Source organism: Pinus tabuliformis, chromosome X (assembly GCF_031772625.1).
Source record: "Pinus tabuliformis cultivar Carrire ecotype Pingquan chromosome X, CPIR1, whole genome shotgun sequence".
Taxonomy (NCBI): domain Eukaryota; kingdom Viridiplantae; phylum Streptophyta; class Pinopsida; order Pinales; family Pinaceae; genus Pinus; species Pinus tabuliformis.
The window spans coordinates 302,315,167-302,328,933 of NC_142308.1; the positions used below are offsets into that span (position 1 = coordinate 302,315,167).

Here is a 13,767-nt window from a genome sequence, read left to right on the forward strand (position 1 = left end):
ATATTTCGAGGGAAGATGATCCCTTTGAAAGCCTAGAATTCTAGAGAGATTTCTTTGAATTGAACTATTAGTGTTGAAAAAGAAAACTTTAGATTTTGTGAGGCTTACCTCAGTACCCGTGGCCATTGCGAACTCATACAGGATTTGTTTGAATGCTTTGGCTTCCTTGACTGTGGGTGTGCCCTATAGTATAGTGTCATCCACAGATTGTTGATGGGTCAATGTATCCCCATTTGGAGTGAGTCTAAGTCCCTGGATTCTTCCTTCCTCCTTCGCTAAAATGATTGCTCTGCCCAATCCTTCCATCATGAGAATGAAGAGGAAGGGGAAGATAGGATCTCCTTGTCTAAGGCCTCTCCATGGCCTGAAGGTTCTGGATGGAGAGCCATTAAAATGAATTGAACAACTAGCAGTGGTAACAAGAGCCATGACCCATCTTATCAAGTTGTGGTCAAAACCATATGCTTTAAGAACTTCCCTGATATAAGACCATCTTAGCTTATCATAAGCTTTCGCTATGTCCAACTGTATTATCATACCTACTTGCTTATTGGTCTTGAGGGAATGCACCACTTCGTGAGCTTGAATGATGTTATTGAGAATTTGTCTACCTTCCACATATCCAGTTTGCTCCTTTGACACAAGTGTTGGAAGAAGGGGTTTGAGTCTGTTAGCAATTACTTTGGAAATGATTTTGTAAACCACATTGCATAAAGCTATGGGTTTGAATCTATCTGGAGTCATGGATTTTTCCTGTTTGAGGATTAAGGCTATGAAGGATTCGTTAAGTGCTCTCAGAACTGATTTTGATTTGCTCAAGTCCTTCACCACCTCCAGAATGTCATGTTTGACTATTTCCCAACATGTTTTAAAAAAGTCTACATTGAAACCATCTGGGCCTGGAACTTTCCCATTTTTCATTTCTTTAATTGCTTCATTGACCTCTTCCTCTGTTACTAGCCTATTTAGATTATAATTGTCTTTCCTGGTTACCAGTTTTGGAATATGCTAAGTAAAACTTTTAGTAAATTGGGATCTGTCTTCCATGGTCTCCTCTGCTATATTTTGAAAATGTTGAACTAGTACAACTTCCATTTCCTTGTGAGTATTTTGCTATGTTCCTTGAGGATCTTTAAGTTTTGTGATCCTATTATGTGCCCTGTGTTCCATGGTAGACTTTTGAAAGAACCTGGTATTTCTCTCCCCTTCCTTAATCCATTGCAATCTAGATTTCTTTCTCCAGAAGATTTCCTCCTACTAACATCTGTTGTCCCATTTTTGTTTAAAGTGAGTCTGCTTGCATTTTCCTTTCCTCTGTGAAGCCTTCTGTGATGAGAATTTGATTAATTTCCTGTAATTTTTTTTCCACTTCTCCCTTGGCTTTGAATATTTTGCCAAAATCATTTTTATTATTCTTTGAGCTTTCTCTTGATGTGTTTGAGTCTTTGATGTAGGAGGAACATTTTTGTGCCTTGGGTGGGTATTTATTTAGCCCACCAATTTCCAATGTTAGTGATGAAATCAAGGTGAGTAAGCCAGACATTTTCGAACCTAAAAGGTATGTTCCTTGGGGTTCCAATAAATGAAGCTTCCAGGTGGATGGGCTAGCGGTCCGACCCTCTGAAAGGGATGATGAAAGCTATCATGATACGATTAGTGAGAAGGAGATTCTTCGAGATTATGAATCTGTCTAATCTAGAGGCTACTTGGGAAGTTCCTCCTCTCTTGTTGTTCCACGTGAAGATGCCATTTATTGTGTCCATATCCACTAGTCTCATATTGTTAAGGAAGTTCTGGAAGGCTATAGATTCTCTACCAAGTGTTCTGGTTCCCCCTTTTTTCTCTGTGAGAGATCTGATCATATTGAAGTCCCCTCTGAGAATCTAAGGAATTGCTAGATGTCTCTCTCTCAGCTCCTCCAGAGAGGTGAGGATCCTGAGTTTGTCTTCCAGAAGTTGAAACCATAGGCATTTGTGATCATGTAACAATTGTTGTCCCCCAAAAGGTTGGACAACCATTAAAAGGTGGTTTTTGGATGATTCAACATCCAGGATTCCAAATTTTTGAGGATTCCATAGAGTGAGAATTCCTCCAGCTGAATTATTTTCTTTGACTTCTATATACTCATACTTAATAAGCCATTTGTTATGCATTTCTCTAATTTTGTCTACAGAGCATTTTGTTTCCTGTATAAACACAATATCTGGTTTTTCTTCTTTTATTATGTTACTGAGATTTCTTTGTTTCCTTTTACTCCCTAGTCCTCTAATGTTCCAGGCTGTAAGCTTCATAATGATGGGTTTGTAAAAGAGTAACTGGTGAGATCTTTCATCTTACCTGAATTAATCATCATTTTTCCACACTGCTAGTAATTCATTCTGTCTCTTTCTTCCTCTTTTCTTGCCTGGGTTCTTGGTGGAGTGTCCTCTTATTATCTCCATTGATTTAACCCCTCTATTCTCCTAGATATCATGGTTTCTTTCGACTCCTACAACCTTTGTATGAGACCTTCGAAGGAATAGTTGTTGTACTTTATCATACTCCTATTGTCGTAGAGAGTCAATTCCTTTGTTGATTCCCTGCTCTAGAAACTTTTCTAGTTCAAGGTTCTCCCTCTTGAGGATCTCCTCTAGGTCTTGTTCCTCCATACCTCCTTCGCTTGGGGTCATCTCATGGTCCCTTCCAGGTTCCATGATGCTCGATGGGTCCTCCTTTCTTCCATTGTATTCCTGTATGATTTCCATGCTATCCTCTTTTTCCTTCTCTATACAATAGTCCTATGGTTTCTTGTGCTTTCCATTTTCTCCTCCTTCTTCTAAAATTTCAAAACTATTATGACTTGGTATCTTGTTTTCACTGGGTTTCTTTTGGGACATTTTCGCCCTCCTCTTCCTCTGCCTCCCCTATGGTAAAACCTTCAGCGTCTTTTCCTTTGTTGGTTTTCAGGTTTTCCTCCCTTTTGTTAAGTGGGCAATATCTGAAGAGGTGCCCATGTTCATGACGTTTACAACATCTGAATGGGATGTTTTCATAGCCAACTTACTAGACCCATTCCTCGTCATAAACTTCCAGGATGACCTCACCTGGGAGTGCTCCTGATAAGTCCATCTCTACACATATGCGAGAAAAGGAGGTATATTTCCCTTGTAGAGTCACTTCTGATATCTTTATGAAATGCCCTAATTTGTTACCTATAACTTTTAAATATTCTGACAACCAGTAATCTAAAGGTAAGGAGTATAATATAATCCATACTGAGACCGATGTGAACGTTTCTTGCTCTGGAACAAAGTTCATCACCCAAGATCGCATGTAAAGGCCTACATCAGCATAGAAGTAGGGTCCTCCTTTGAAAACTATGTCTTTGTCCCCTAGGTTAGTGAAAACCACTATGAAGAAATCCCTGGAGCCAAGATGTAGATTTATGTCTCCCTTCAGTTTCTATTTGTTTCTCATCCATGTATACATCGCTTTCTCTGTGGACCATATGCCCATGAACTTGCAAATGACCGCATAAGTTGCCATATGGTTTATGTGCACCTGTAGTGCGGGATTCTTCAAGACCACCCAAGGTTCAATGTTAGCCTTGGTCTTGCAGGGTCGCGTCGCAGACATTTTCGTAGCTCTCTGACTGCTTTCGCTAGGATTCGATTCCCACCTATCTTCCTTATGGGTCCCTTCCTTTTCATGGTATTTGCTGCTTCTCAGCTTGTGAGTGTCAGTTGTCTTTGTCTTTGGCTCTGATGGTTTTTGAAAATTGTTTAGACCCACCTCTTTGCTTCTGTTTGAAACCACATTCCTGTAGGAGGGAGTGGAGCTCCCTCCTTCAAGCCCCTTCATTACTCGCTCACTGCTATCACCCCTTGTTCAAAACCCTAGGACCTGAGAGCTCTCCTCGCCTTTCAGTAACAATAACTCAACCTCTTATAATTAACATGATCCCTTAGGGTTTACTTTCTAATTATATAATTGTAAATTCATAACTATTTATTATTATATGATTTATTAATATGGTTAATTATAGTTTGTTATTTTAATATGTGAGTTATAATTTTATGTAAATACTGTATTTATTTTAAACTTAAATCAGTATTTTGGTTATAAATGTTATTTTATTTTAATTTTATTTGAAGTTTAATTATAGATATTATTATTTTTTTAAATTTTTATTTGAAGTTTAATTATTAATGTTATTTTATTTTTATTTATCTGAAGTTTAAAAATATATAATTAGATATATATTTGTAAGCTAGGGTGGAACCATTTCTATTAAGACGAGTTAAAACCAGTACATGCAAAGTGGTGGCCTCAACCCGCCCCGAAGGGAAACCGGGTCTGTTGGCCACCTGTAGTTTTTAATAGCCATCCAAAAATAGTACTTACTTAGTCTGTTTGTCCATGCTATATATACTAAACATTCAAAGATAACATAACTGTCTGCTAATTGCATTCTTAAAAATAAAACAGAGGTAAGCAAAACTATTCAGCTTCCTAGCTAAGGAGACAAAACATATCTTGGCTGATCATTCTTTCCTTACACTCGGTTGGTGCTTCTCCTCTTTGGCTTCTTGGGTCAGCTTCTCTATCTGCTGTTGTATCTTGTCCAACTTTCCATCCTGCATCATCAGGGTGATTTGAATGTTGTTCATCTCCTTCTTGAGATTTGGAATGCCTTGGGCTAGTTCCGCCATCTCCATGGCCACCTGCTCCATGGCCTTGGCTAACAGTCGTTTCATGACCCAGTAAACATGTAAAGCCTGTTTATAGAGGGACATGCGTCCTCTAGTATTGCCAGGGTCAGGCAGTAGATATTCCCAATCCTCCATCTCCGACTCTGACTGTTCCTGGGTTGCTTCCTCTTCCAGATTCTGAATTATTCTCCTAATGTCTGCATGTGTGTTTTGGCTATAAGCTCTCTCAGCATACCTCACTTGGCGTTCCATTGTTTTCCTCGCTTGTTTGTATGCTCCTGGTCTGGTGCGGCCCTGTTCCCGGTTGCCAACTTGCCGTCGACCTCCTCTCCCTCTGCGGCCCCTTCCACGTCCTGTTCCTCTTCCCCTATATTCCTTTGCCTTGCTCCCCTGTCCTGCTGCGCTATCTGGCGAACTCCAGCCTGCTTCCTCTGCACGATCTCTACTCTCCTTAACCTTTTTTGTCTCATTTACTGTTCTGGTTTCCTCCATAATCCTCGCTTTCCCTCTTTCACTCTTCCTTATCCGTGGTTGGCATTCCTGTTCCAGGTCATATATTTCCTTTATGTCTACCCTGGTCTGCTCCTCTCCCTCCCAGCGTTCTCTCTTGATGCCTCCCGCTCGCGAGGGTCCTTCATCCTTGCATTCCGGCGTTACATTCCTCTTCATTCTATCCTCTGTTGTTTTACCCTGTATTCTTTTTGCTCCAGGAGGTAGACTCGACTCGTTTCCTTCTTTTCTGTTTAACACCTCTTCCCTTCTTCCGTTGTTTGTCTCGAGGCTACTCCCTGCAAGCTTTCCCTTATACCTCCACCCGTAACCACTCCCTTTCACCTGCCGGCCTTTCCTGCTCTGCTGCACTGCCCTTCTCTGCCGTCTGCTCTCTCCATAATTTCCCATTCCTCCTCTGCATGCCCTTATGCGACCTGGTCTGTGTCCCATCACCGATCCGCCGCCACCTTCACCACCTCTACGCATCAGACGATCCTTTCTGCTGCGATTTGAAATGATATTTGGTTTACCTGACGTACATTCCATCTGCCGTGGGTTCTTAATGCTAGGTGGCTTCAGCTTATCATCTCCCGTCCTTTTGATAACTTCACTCCTTACCACGTTTACCACCCCGATCGGGGGTCCTTCCCACTTCTTCTTATTGTTTTGAGGCTTCATTTCCATCCTGAATTATTATTTGGTTTAGAGTTTCCCACCCAGGTTTGTTCATGATTGTTGGCCATATGCTGTCGACTTTACCTTCTTGGCATCCCCAATTTGCTAGAAAGTCTGCTGCTTTATTTCCTTCTCATTTTACATGACTGATTATTTTATAGTCTATGGGTTTCAAGATGTTAGCCATGTCTTGGATTAAACCTGCCGTCCTCCAGCTCTTAGCCACTTGTTCCCAGTCTTTTCCATTATCCAACTTTCTGAGCACTTCAATTATGATTTGCGAATCTCCTTCTATCTCCAGGTTCCTATATCCATTTCTTATTGCTATTTTAATACCTTGGTATACTGCCATCATTTCTGCTTCATTGTTGGTCATTAGGCCTCCCTTGTCCGCGTATACCCATCTGGTGCGACCCATATTATCTCTGAAGATGCCTCCTAAGCCAGCAGGTCCTGGGTTTCCTTTTGAGGCCCCGTCAAAATTCAATTTAATGAAGTTTTCTCCTGGGTATTTGAATTGGCCGTGGCTTTGTAGCTTAGGTTTTTGAGGTTTCTCCTTTCGAGGATATATCATATTGTATTCTATATTGAGTCTGGCTAGGATTCTTTTCTCCTCCGGGGTTGTGTTCCATTCCTCCTCCTCCCAATTTTCTGCCAGAATGGTTTCTCTTATTGCTTTTTGGATTTTCCCCCAGATCTTCTCTGGTGGGTTATTTTTGTCCCTAAATATCCTTTGATTTCGTTCTTTCCACAAGAGCCATATGACAAATCCTACCGCTAAGCTCCATATTCTCTTTACTATGGATCCTGAGAAATGACCTTTTCCCCAATGGAAGATGGTCTGCTTTATATCAGTCGGATCTCTGTTAGATTTTCCAAAGAGGTTCTTTAACTTCCTCCCATTGATGTTGTGCATAAGGGCAGGAGTTTAATAGATGTTCCTGAGTCTCTTTTTCTTGTTTGCAAAGACTGCACCTGGAGGGGCCTTGAAAACCTCTTTTCTGTAACTTGTCCCATGTCAGGATTCTCCCTTTACCTACTAGCCAAGCAAATATTATTACTTTCGGCCACCATTTACTCCTCCATAGTTGTTTCCAGTCCTTGTCTTCCTCTTCTTCCTCTCTTCGAGTGGCTAAATAGTAGGCTTCCTTGACAGTAAAAGTCCCTTTAGTAGCTTTCCCCCATCTGAGTATGTCTGGTCCCGTGCTCTTTTTTATTTTTCTTGTTTCTAGCTCTTTTATTAGTATCTCTCTCTGAGCTTCGTCAATAGTCTCATCCCATTCTTCAGGCTTTCTCCATATCCTCCAAGTTTCATCTGTTTCTTCTTCCTTCCAGTAATCTTTAACCCTCTTTAGTCCCATCGTTGCTGCCTTCTGGTAAGTGTTTTGTATGGTTTGAATATCAACCAATTTATCCCTTTGTTGCCATGCTTCCTCCCAGAATTGAGCAATGCTCCCGTTTCTGATTTCCCAGAAGGAAAATTTGTTTATGAGTTCTCTGTTTTGGCTTGCTAGGTTCCAGATTGAGGATCCTTTAGGAATTTCTGTCGCTCTAAGGATATCTTCTGTTGCTTTGGGCATGTTATATTTCTGAGTCCATATTTGTTTCCATATATCCCTTCCTCCTCTCATCCATCTCCACCAGAGTTTTTCCCCCAGGACTTGATTCAGAGTTTCGGGGTCCCTAATTCCCAGGCCTCCTTCTTTGTGTTTCGATATTCCCTTCCAAGACACTAGGGCCCATTTCTTTTCCTGTTTGGGACCTCCCCATAAGAATTTCCCGAGAATTTCCTTTATTTTACTACAAATTCCTTTGGGGGCTGCCATCACCGATAGAGGGTATATTGGGATGGCCTGGAGAATTGATTTCAAGAGGACAATTCTTCCTGCTATATTGAGCGTTCTAAGGGACCAACTTTCAAGTCTACTCTTGAGTTTGTCAATAGTATGATACCAGTTTGATACTCGTGTAGGGTTTAAAGCTAGTTGGTTCCCTAGATATTTAGTTGGGAGCTCTCCAAGTCTGAAGCCTAAAGTTCTGGTTAAGTGAATTTTAATCGATTCTGGAGTGTTAAAGATGAAAGTGCAAGACTTGTCTTTATTGATTTCCATACCTGATGCTTCTACAAACATATCCAGGATCTTTTTCATTCTTCTTACTTCCCTTAGTGATACTTCGCAGAATAGCATGATATCGTCCACGAACTGCTGATGGGTGATAGGCATATTATTTCCCCATAACCTGAGTCCCTTTATCTTCCTTTCCCTCATTTCTTTTTTAATGTATCTTCCCAGACCATCTGCCGCCATGATGAACAGGAAGGGGGACAGGGGGTCTCCCTGTCTTAATCCTCTGGTAGCCTTGAAAGTCTCTGTGGGGGTACCATTCAAAAGGATAGAGAAGCTTGGAGTTGCTATCATGTTGTAGATCCATTCAATCCATCTGTTACTGAAACCAAAAGCCCTGAGCATTGCTTTGAGGAAGTTCCAGTTGAGGCGGTCATAAGCTTTTGACAAATCCAACTTTATCATCATTCCTTTCTCTTTTTTTTCCTTTAGAGAATGGATCACCTCCTGGGCCACCACTAGCCCATCCAGGATTTGTCTCCCTTCTACGAAACCGGTTTGTTCTGGGGATATAATGTTCACCAGGATAGGCTTCAATCTTTTTGCTATCAGGGTTGCAATAATTTTATAAATAACATTACAAAGAGCTATTGGGCGGAAACCTTGGGCATTCTCTGCTTTGGCCGATTTAGGAATGAGAGTAAATAGAGTAGAGTTAAGACTTGGCCATACCTTTTGCTGCATTCAATATATAATTATGTTTATGAAAATATATTATTAAAGTAATTAAATAATTTTTCAAAGTAACATTTATATAATTAAGGGATAAATATTATATGATTTTATTTAAAATTATAAACACTTATTTCGTTGGGAGGTATTTTCTAATTTGTTTTGGAAAATATGTTGTAATGTCTTATTCTCTTTGATTTTAGGTTTTTGTGATTCAATTTTTTCTTTTGAATGTTTTGTAGATTGATCACATAATCGTTCTTTTTGGTCGAATTTGCTAGCCAACTTTTGTTCTCTTAAATATTATGATTTCATCAGATTACATAAAAACAAAATTTAAAATAAATAAGTATTATAATTTATGTATTCAAACTTCTGTGGTGCATAATGAATTAAGAAGTCTTTCTATAGAATTCACATAAGAGAAATTTTTGGCCAGCGCATTTGGAACCATCATGTATGGTTCATCATCACCACCACATGAACAATAATATTTAAATAATGATATTATTTTATTAATTTATTATTTAATAATTAAGTACTATAATTAGTAATAAAACATTTTGAGTTGTTCAAATTACATAAAAATAAAATTAAATACAAAAATTAATAATTATAATTATAATTAATAATTGAATCAGCCTAATATCCATCTTAGTTTCGAATTTTCCTAGCATAACTTATAGAATAGTTTTTCTAATAGTGTTTTCTGATCAATTATTTAACAAAATTTTTATAAATATTGTTAAATGATTAAATTTAAATTGTTTAATTAATTTTTTTTTTTATAAAGTTTAAAATTTTATAATTAAGATTATTACTTAAAGTTTAGTATTTTAATTATCTAATTGTGAACTAAGAAGTACTTATTATTATATAATTTATTAAGATAATTACTTGTATGTTATTGTAACATGTGAGTTAAAAAAAACTAAGAAGTACTTATTATTATATAATTTATTAAGATTATTACTTGTATGTTATTGTAACATGTGAGTTAAAAAATTATGTAAATACATTATTTAGTATATGATTTAATTTAACCCTAAATCATGTAACTTGGTTATAAATGTTATTTTATTTTTATTTAAAAATATATAATTATATTTATAAAAATATATTATTAATGTAATTAAATTTTTTTTGGTAAGAACTATGTAAGTGAGTGATAAATATTATATCATTGGCTTAAAATTATAAAGAAGTATTGTATTGAGAGTCATTTTCTAGTTTAATATGGAAGATATATTATAATATGATATTATGTTATATTAAATTTTATGGCTTAGTCATATTATGTTATATTAAATTTTATGGCTTAGTCAAATTACATGAAAGAAAAAATTAAGATAAAATGAAATTTAAAATAAATAATAATTAGAATTAGTAATAAAACATTTTTACTCAGTCAAATTACATAATAATATAATATAATAAAATAAAATACAAAAATTAATAATTATAAGTTATAATCAATAATTAAATTAGCATAAAATCTATTTTAATTCCGAATTTGCATAGTCTAATTTATAGATGGAATAATCTTTTTTTGTGGTTAATTTTAACCAAATTCTGGAAAAGATTTTTAAAAACTTGAGTTTAAGTTGTTTAATTTGCAAACTTCAGGTATCGATGGATTTCCAATTATGCATTCAAAAAAATATTTTAAACAACAAAAAATCACAACCTTGCTTAAAATTGTATGACCTAATTCTGGTGAAAAAGGTTATTTCTTCTATAAATTAGACTACCTCATTCTGAATCTACCAAACGAGGAGGCTCATCAAATCTGTTGAGGTACAAACCACTAATGGAGTGAAAAGATATTTGATCTCTATGGACCCTTCTCTAGAATTAAGATGGATCTAGGTTGATATAATTTTTTTTTTAACTGAAACGATTAATATTTATTGATAGAAAGCTGATCGAGCATAGCCTGAATGACCATTACAATTTTCATTGATGATTACAACACTTTTTCACTGAAGGAATGTTTGCCTTAGTTGGAGTTCCTCCATTTATGCTGATCATTCCTTCCTGGAGAGAGCATCCTATATTTGCCAATCTATCTGCATCTTTGTTTAATCCTCTAAGAATGTGATATATTTGAAATGGATTCAGGTCTTTCAATATTCTGTTTACTCTTGCTAGTTGCTTGTTCAGTGTCGGATCCTTGAGCTTTTCCTTTTTTACCATTGTTTTTATCAACAATTCTGAGTCTCCTATTATTAAGATTTCCTTTGGATTTTCTTTACTTGCAATTTGGCAAGCCTTCCAGAGACTAAGTATTTCAGCTTGGTTGTTTGTTTTCACTCCCAGGCCTCAACTGAACTCATCTTTTTTCCCATTCCGGTAGAAGATCACACCTCCTGCTCCCGACCTCCCTGGATTGCCTTTTGAGGCTCCATCAAAGAAAATGGTGCATATGTCCTTGGATTTCCACCACTTTTGGAAGTTGTCTTCAGTTTCATGGATCTGCTAACTTTCCTTGTGGATTGGTCGTTTAGTTTCTTGATTTCAGTCTTTTCTTGTGTAGTCTTCCAACCACGTTCTTTCTTCTCTTCTTAGTGAATTGTCTTCCTTTGCAGTGTGATGATTGAGAGTTTCTAGGAGAAGCTTCTTTTCCTGTTTCGCCACTTTCACAGCTGGCAGCTCAATGTTATTAAAGATGGTCTCGTTCCGGGCTAACCAGATTTTCCAGCAAACATATTTAGACGCAACTGTCCATACTTTGTGCCAAATTGATTTGTTGACAATTCAGTGAGGTTAGTTGTCATTCCAGGATGTAAACATGGAGACTATCGTACTTTGAGAAGGGGCACTCACATTTAGTCTGGAAAAGAAGATGGACCATACCTCCTTCGCGAAATAACACATTATGAACATATGGTTTGCTGTTTCCAGATATCTTTTGCAAAGGATACATCTGTGTGGCCCTACTATACCCCTTTTGCACAGATTTTCTCCTGTGAGGATTTTGTTATGAAATAAAGTGCAAAAAAAGAAGTTGATTTTTGGGATGCTGAAGCTGTCCCAAATCTGCTTCCAAACAATTCCCTGATGTGATGAATCTTGCTTGCTTTGCAATTGATGATATCCCTGGTTTGTTGTATATACTCCATTCTTGCCCCAGCCCCAAATGTCTTCCTCATCGATGTGGACTGGAGAAAAATTAGCGATTTCTTCAATGAGGACAGCGAGCTGATTTTTTAATTGTTTTGGAATTCTGGGCCATTTCCATCTCAACCAATTGCCTTTATTGTCCCATTCTGATAAATCCTCTATTTTTTTGATACCTCTTGCTTGGAGCCAATCTCTGATCTCGGCAATCTCAATTTTTTGATTTAGTGGCTGATGTCCCATTATGCAGTCTTTCCATAAATTAGTTTTCTTCCCACTACCCGGAATACGGTATAATTGACTTCTAAAAAACTCTATTCCTTTGGCGCACAGTTTCCAGGTCTGTGTGCCTTTTGGATGCTTCTCCGGTTTATAATTCATGATGGATCGTTTCTTAAGGTATTTCTTATTAAGGATCTGGCTTACAGGATGGTTGGGCTCCACGCATAATTGCCATAGCAATTTGCATCCCAGGGCCACGTTTGCGTACCCAGGGTTGTGCACCTGAAGGCCTCCTTCCGCCATCGGCCTTTTTACTGTATCCCATTTGATTAGATGGAATCGGTTGCTATTCCCTCGCCCACCATTCCAGAAAAAATTGCGTATATACCTGGAGATTTGATTGGAAATGTGTTTGGGTGCCATCATCAGAGCCACTTGAAATGTTGGCAGTGCTGAGAGGACAGATTTGATTAAGATGCGTTTGCCTCCTATGGATAACCAGAAGCCTCCCCACGCTGCTATCCTCTTCTTGTATTTTGATATTACTTCCTCCCACAGGTGGTTTCTATTTGAGCCCAGCATTATATGAAGAGCCAAATATTTGATTCTTTCCCATTCTGCGTGTCCTTTGTATCCCAAGTCTTCTGCGATTTTCCAAATTGAGTGTTGGTCTATGTTCCAGCCATAGACTGCACTTTTCTTTTCACTTACTAGTGCGCTCGTGATGATGCAAAACTTATGTAATATGGTCTTGAAGGCTGATGCTATTCTTGAGGAGGCCCCCCCTAGAAAGAGCGAGTCATCAGCGAATAATACATGGTTCATTGGTTCTATTTCTTTCTCTATTTTGATCCCTAGTATACTGCCTTTTTGTTTTTCCATCGTTAACTTTCTACTTAAAGAGTCAGCCATCAGAATGTAGAGGAAGGGTGAGAGGGGACAACCCTATCTCAGGCCCCTTGTGGCTGGGAAGAAGTTTGCAGGTCTACCATTTATCATTGGTGCTATCCATATCTTTTCCAGGTAGGCTTTAATTAAATTAATGAAGTTCTCGTTGAAGCCAAAAGTTGATAGAACCCTGTATAAAAAAGATCTATTTACTCTATCAAAAGCATTGCACATGTCTAGTTTTATTAACATACCTTGTTCTTTACGTAGCTGACTTGAATGCAGAGCTTCCTGCACTTGAATGATGTTGTCCAGGATGTGACGTCCTTTCACAAAACCTCCTTGAGCTGAAGTAATTAATTTTTGAAGTAATGGTTTGATTCTATTTGCCATCAACTTGGCCAGTATCTTGTAGGATGAGTTGCATAATGAGATAGGTCTGTATCTATCGAATGTGCCTGGATTGTCTTCCTTTGGAATTAGAGCAAGGAAAGTTGATTTTATGCCACCTCCGACTTTTGCCTTCCTCATGAAACCTTGAACCATTCTCATAAGATCAGTTTTGATTATCTCCCAGCATATTCTGTAAAAGTGGATTGAAAATTCATCGGGCCCGGGGGCTTTATCTGGCTCCATGGACCAAATTATGTTTGATATTTCTTCTTCTGTGGCTGGCCTTAAAAGTGTTTCATTGTCACCTGAACTTACTAGCTGGGGAATATTTGTGAGGAATTCTTCTATGTCCTCCTCGCTCCCATCTTTTCCAGCGCTGAGAAGATTTTGGAAATGTTTAACCACTGCCTCCTTGATTTGTTCAAATCCTCTACATACCTGTCCACTGGAAGTAGTGATTTCTGCAATGTGATTTCGCGAGATTCAGG

General features: G+C 38.0%; 1 protein-coding gene across 1 annotated transcript; it reads right to left on the reverse strand.

Annotated features, from left to right (window-relative positions):
- Positions 1-6,724: 6,724 nt before the first annotated feature.
- LOC149139620 (uncharacterized) lies at positions 6,725-12,301 on the reverse strand. Its single transcript, XM_089450781.1, has 2 exons — positions 11,774-12,301; positions 6,725-8,662 (listed from the first exon to the last, which is right to left on the reverse strand). Exons 1-2 carry the CDS (start codon positions 12,299-12,301, stop codon positions 6,725-6,727), a joined length of 2,466 nt encoding a protein of 821 aa, XP_089306907.1.
- Between the last annotated feature and the right edge of the window lie 1,466 nt (positions 12,302-13,767).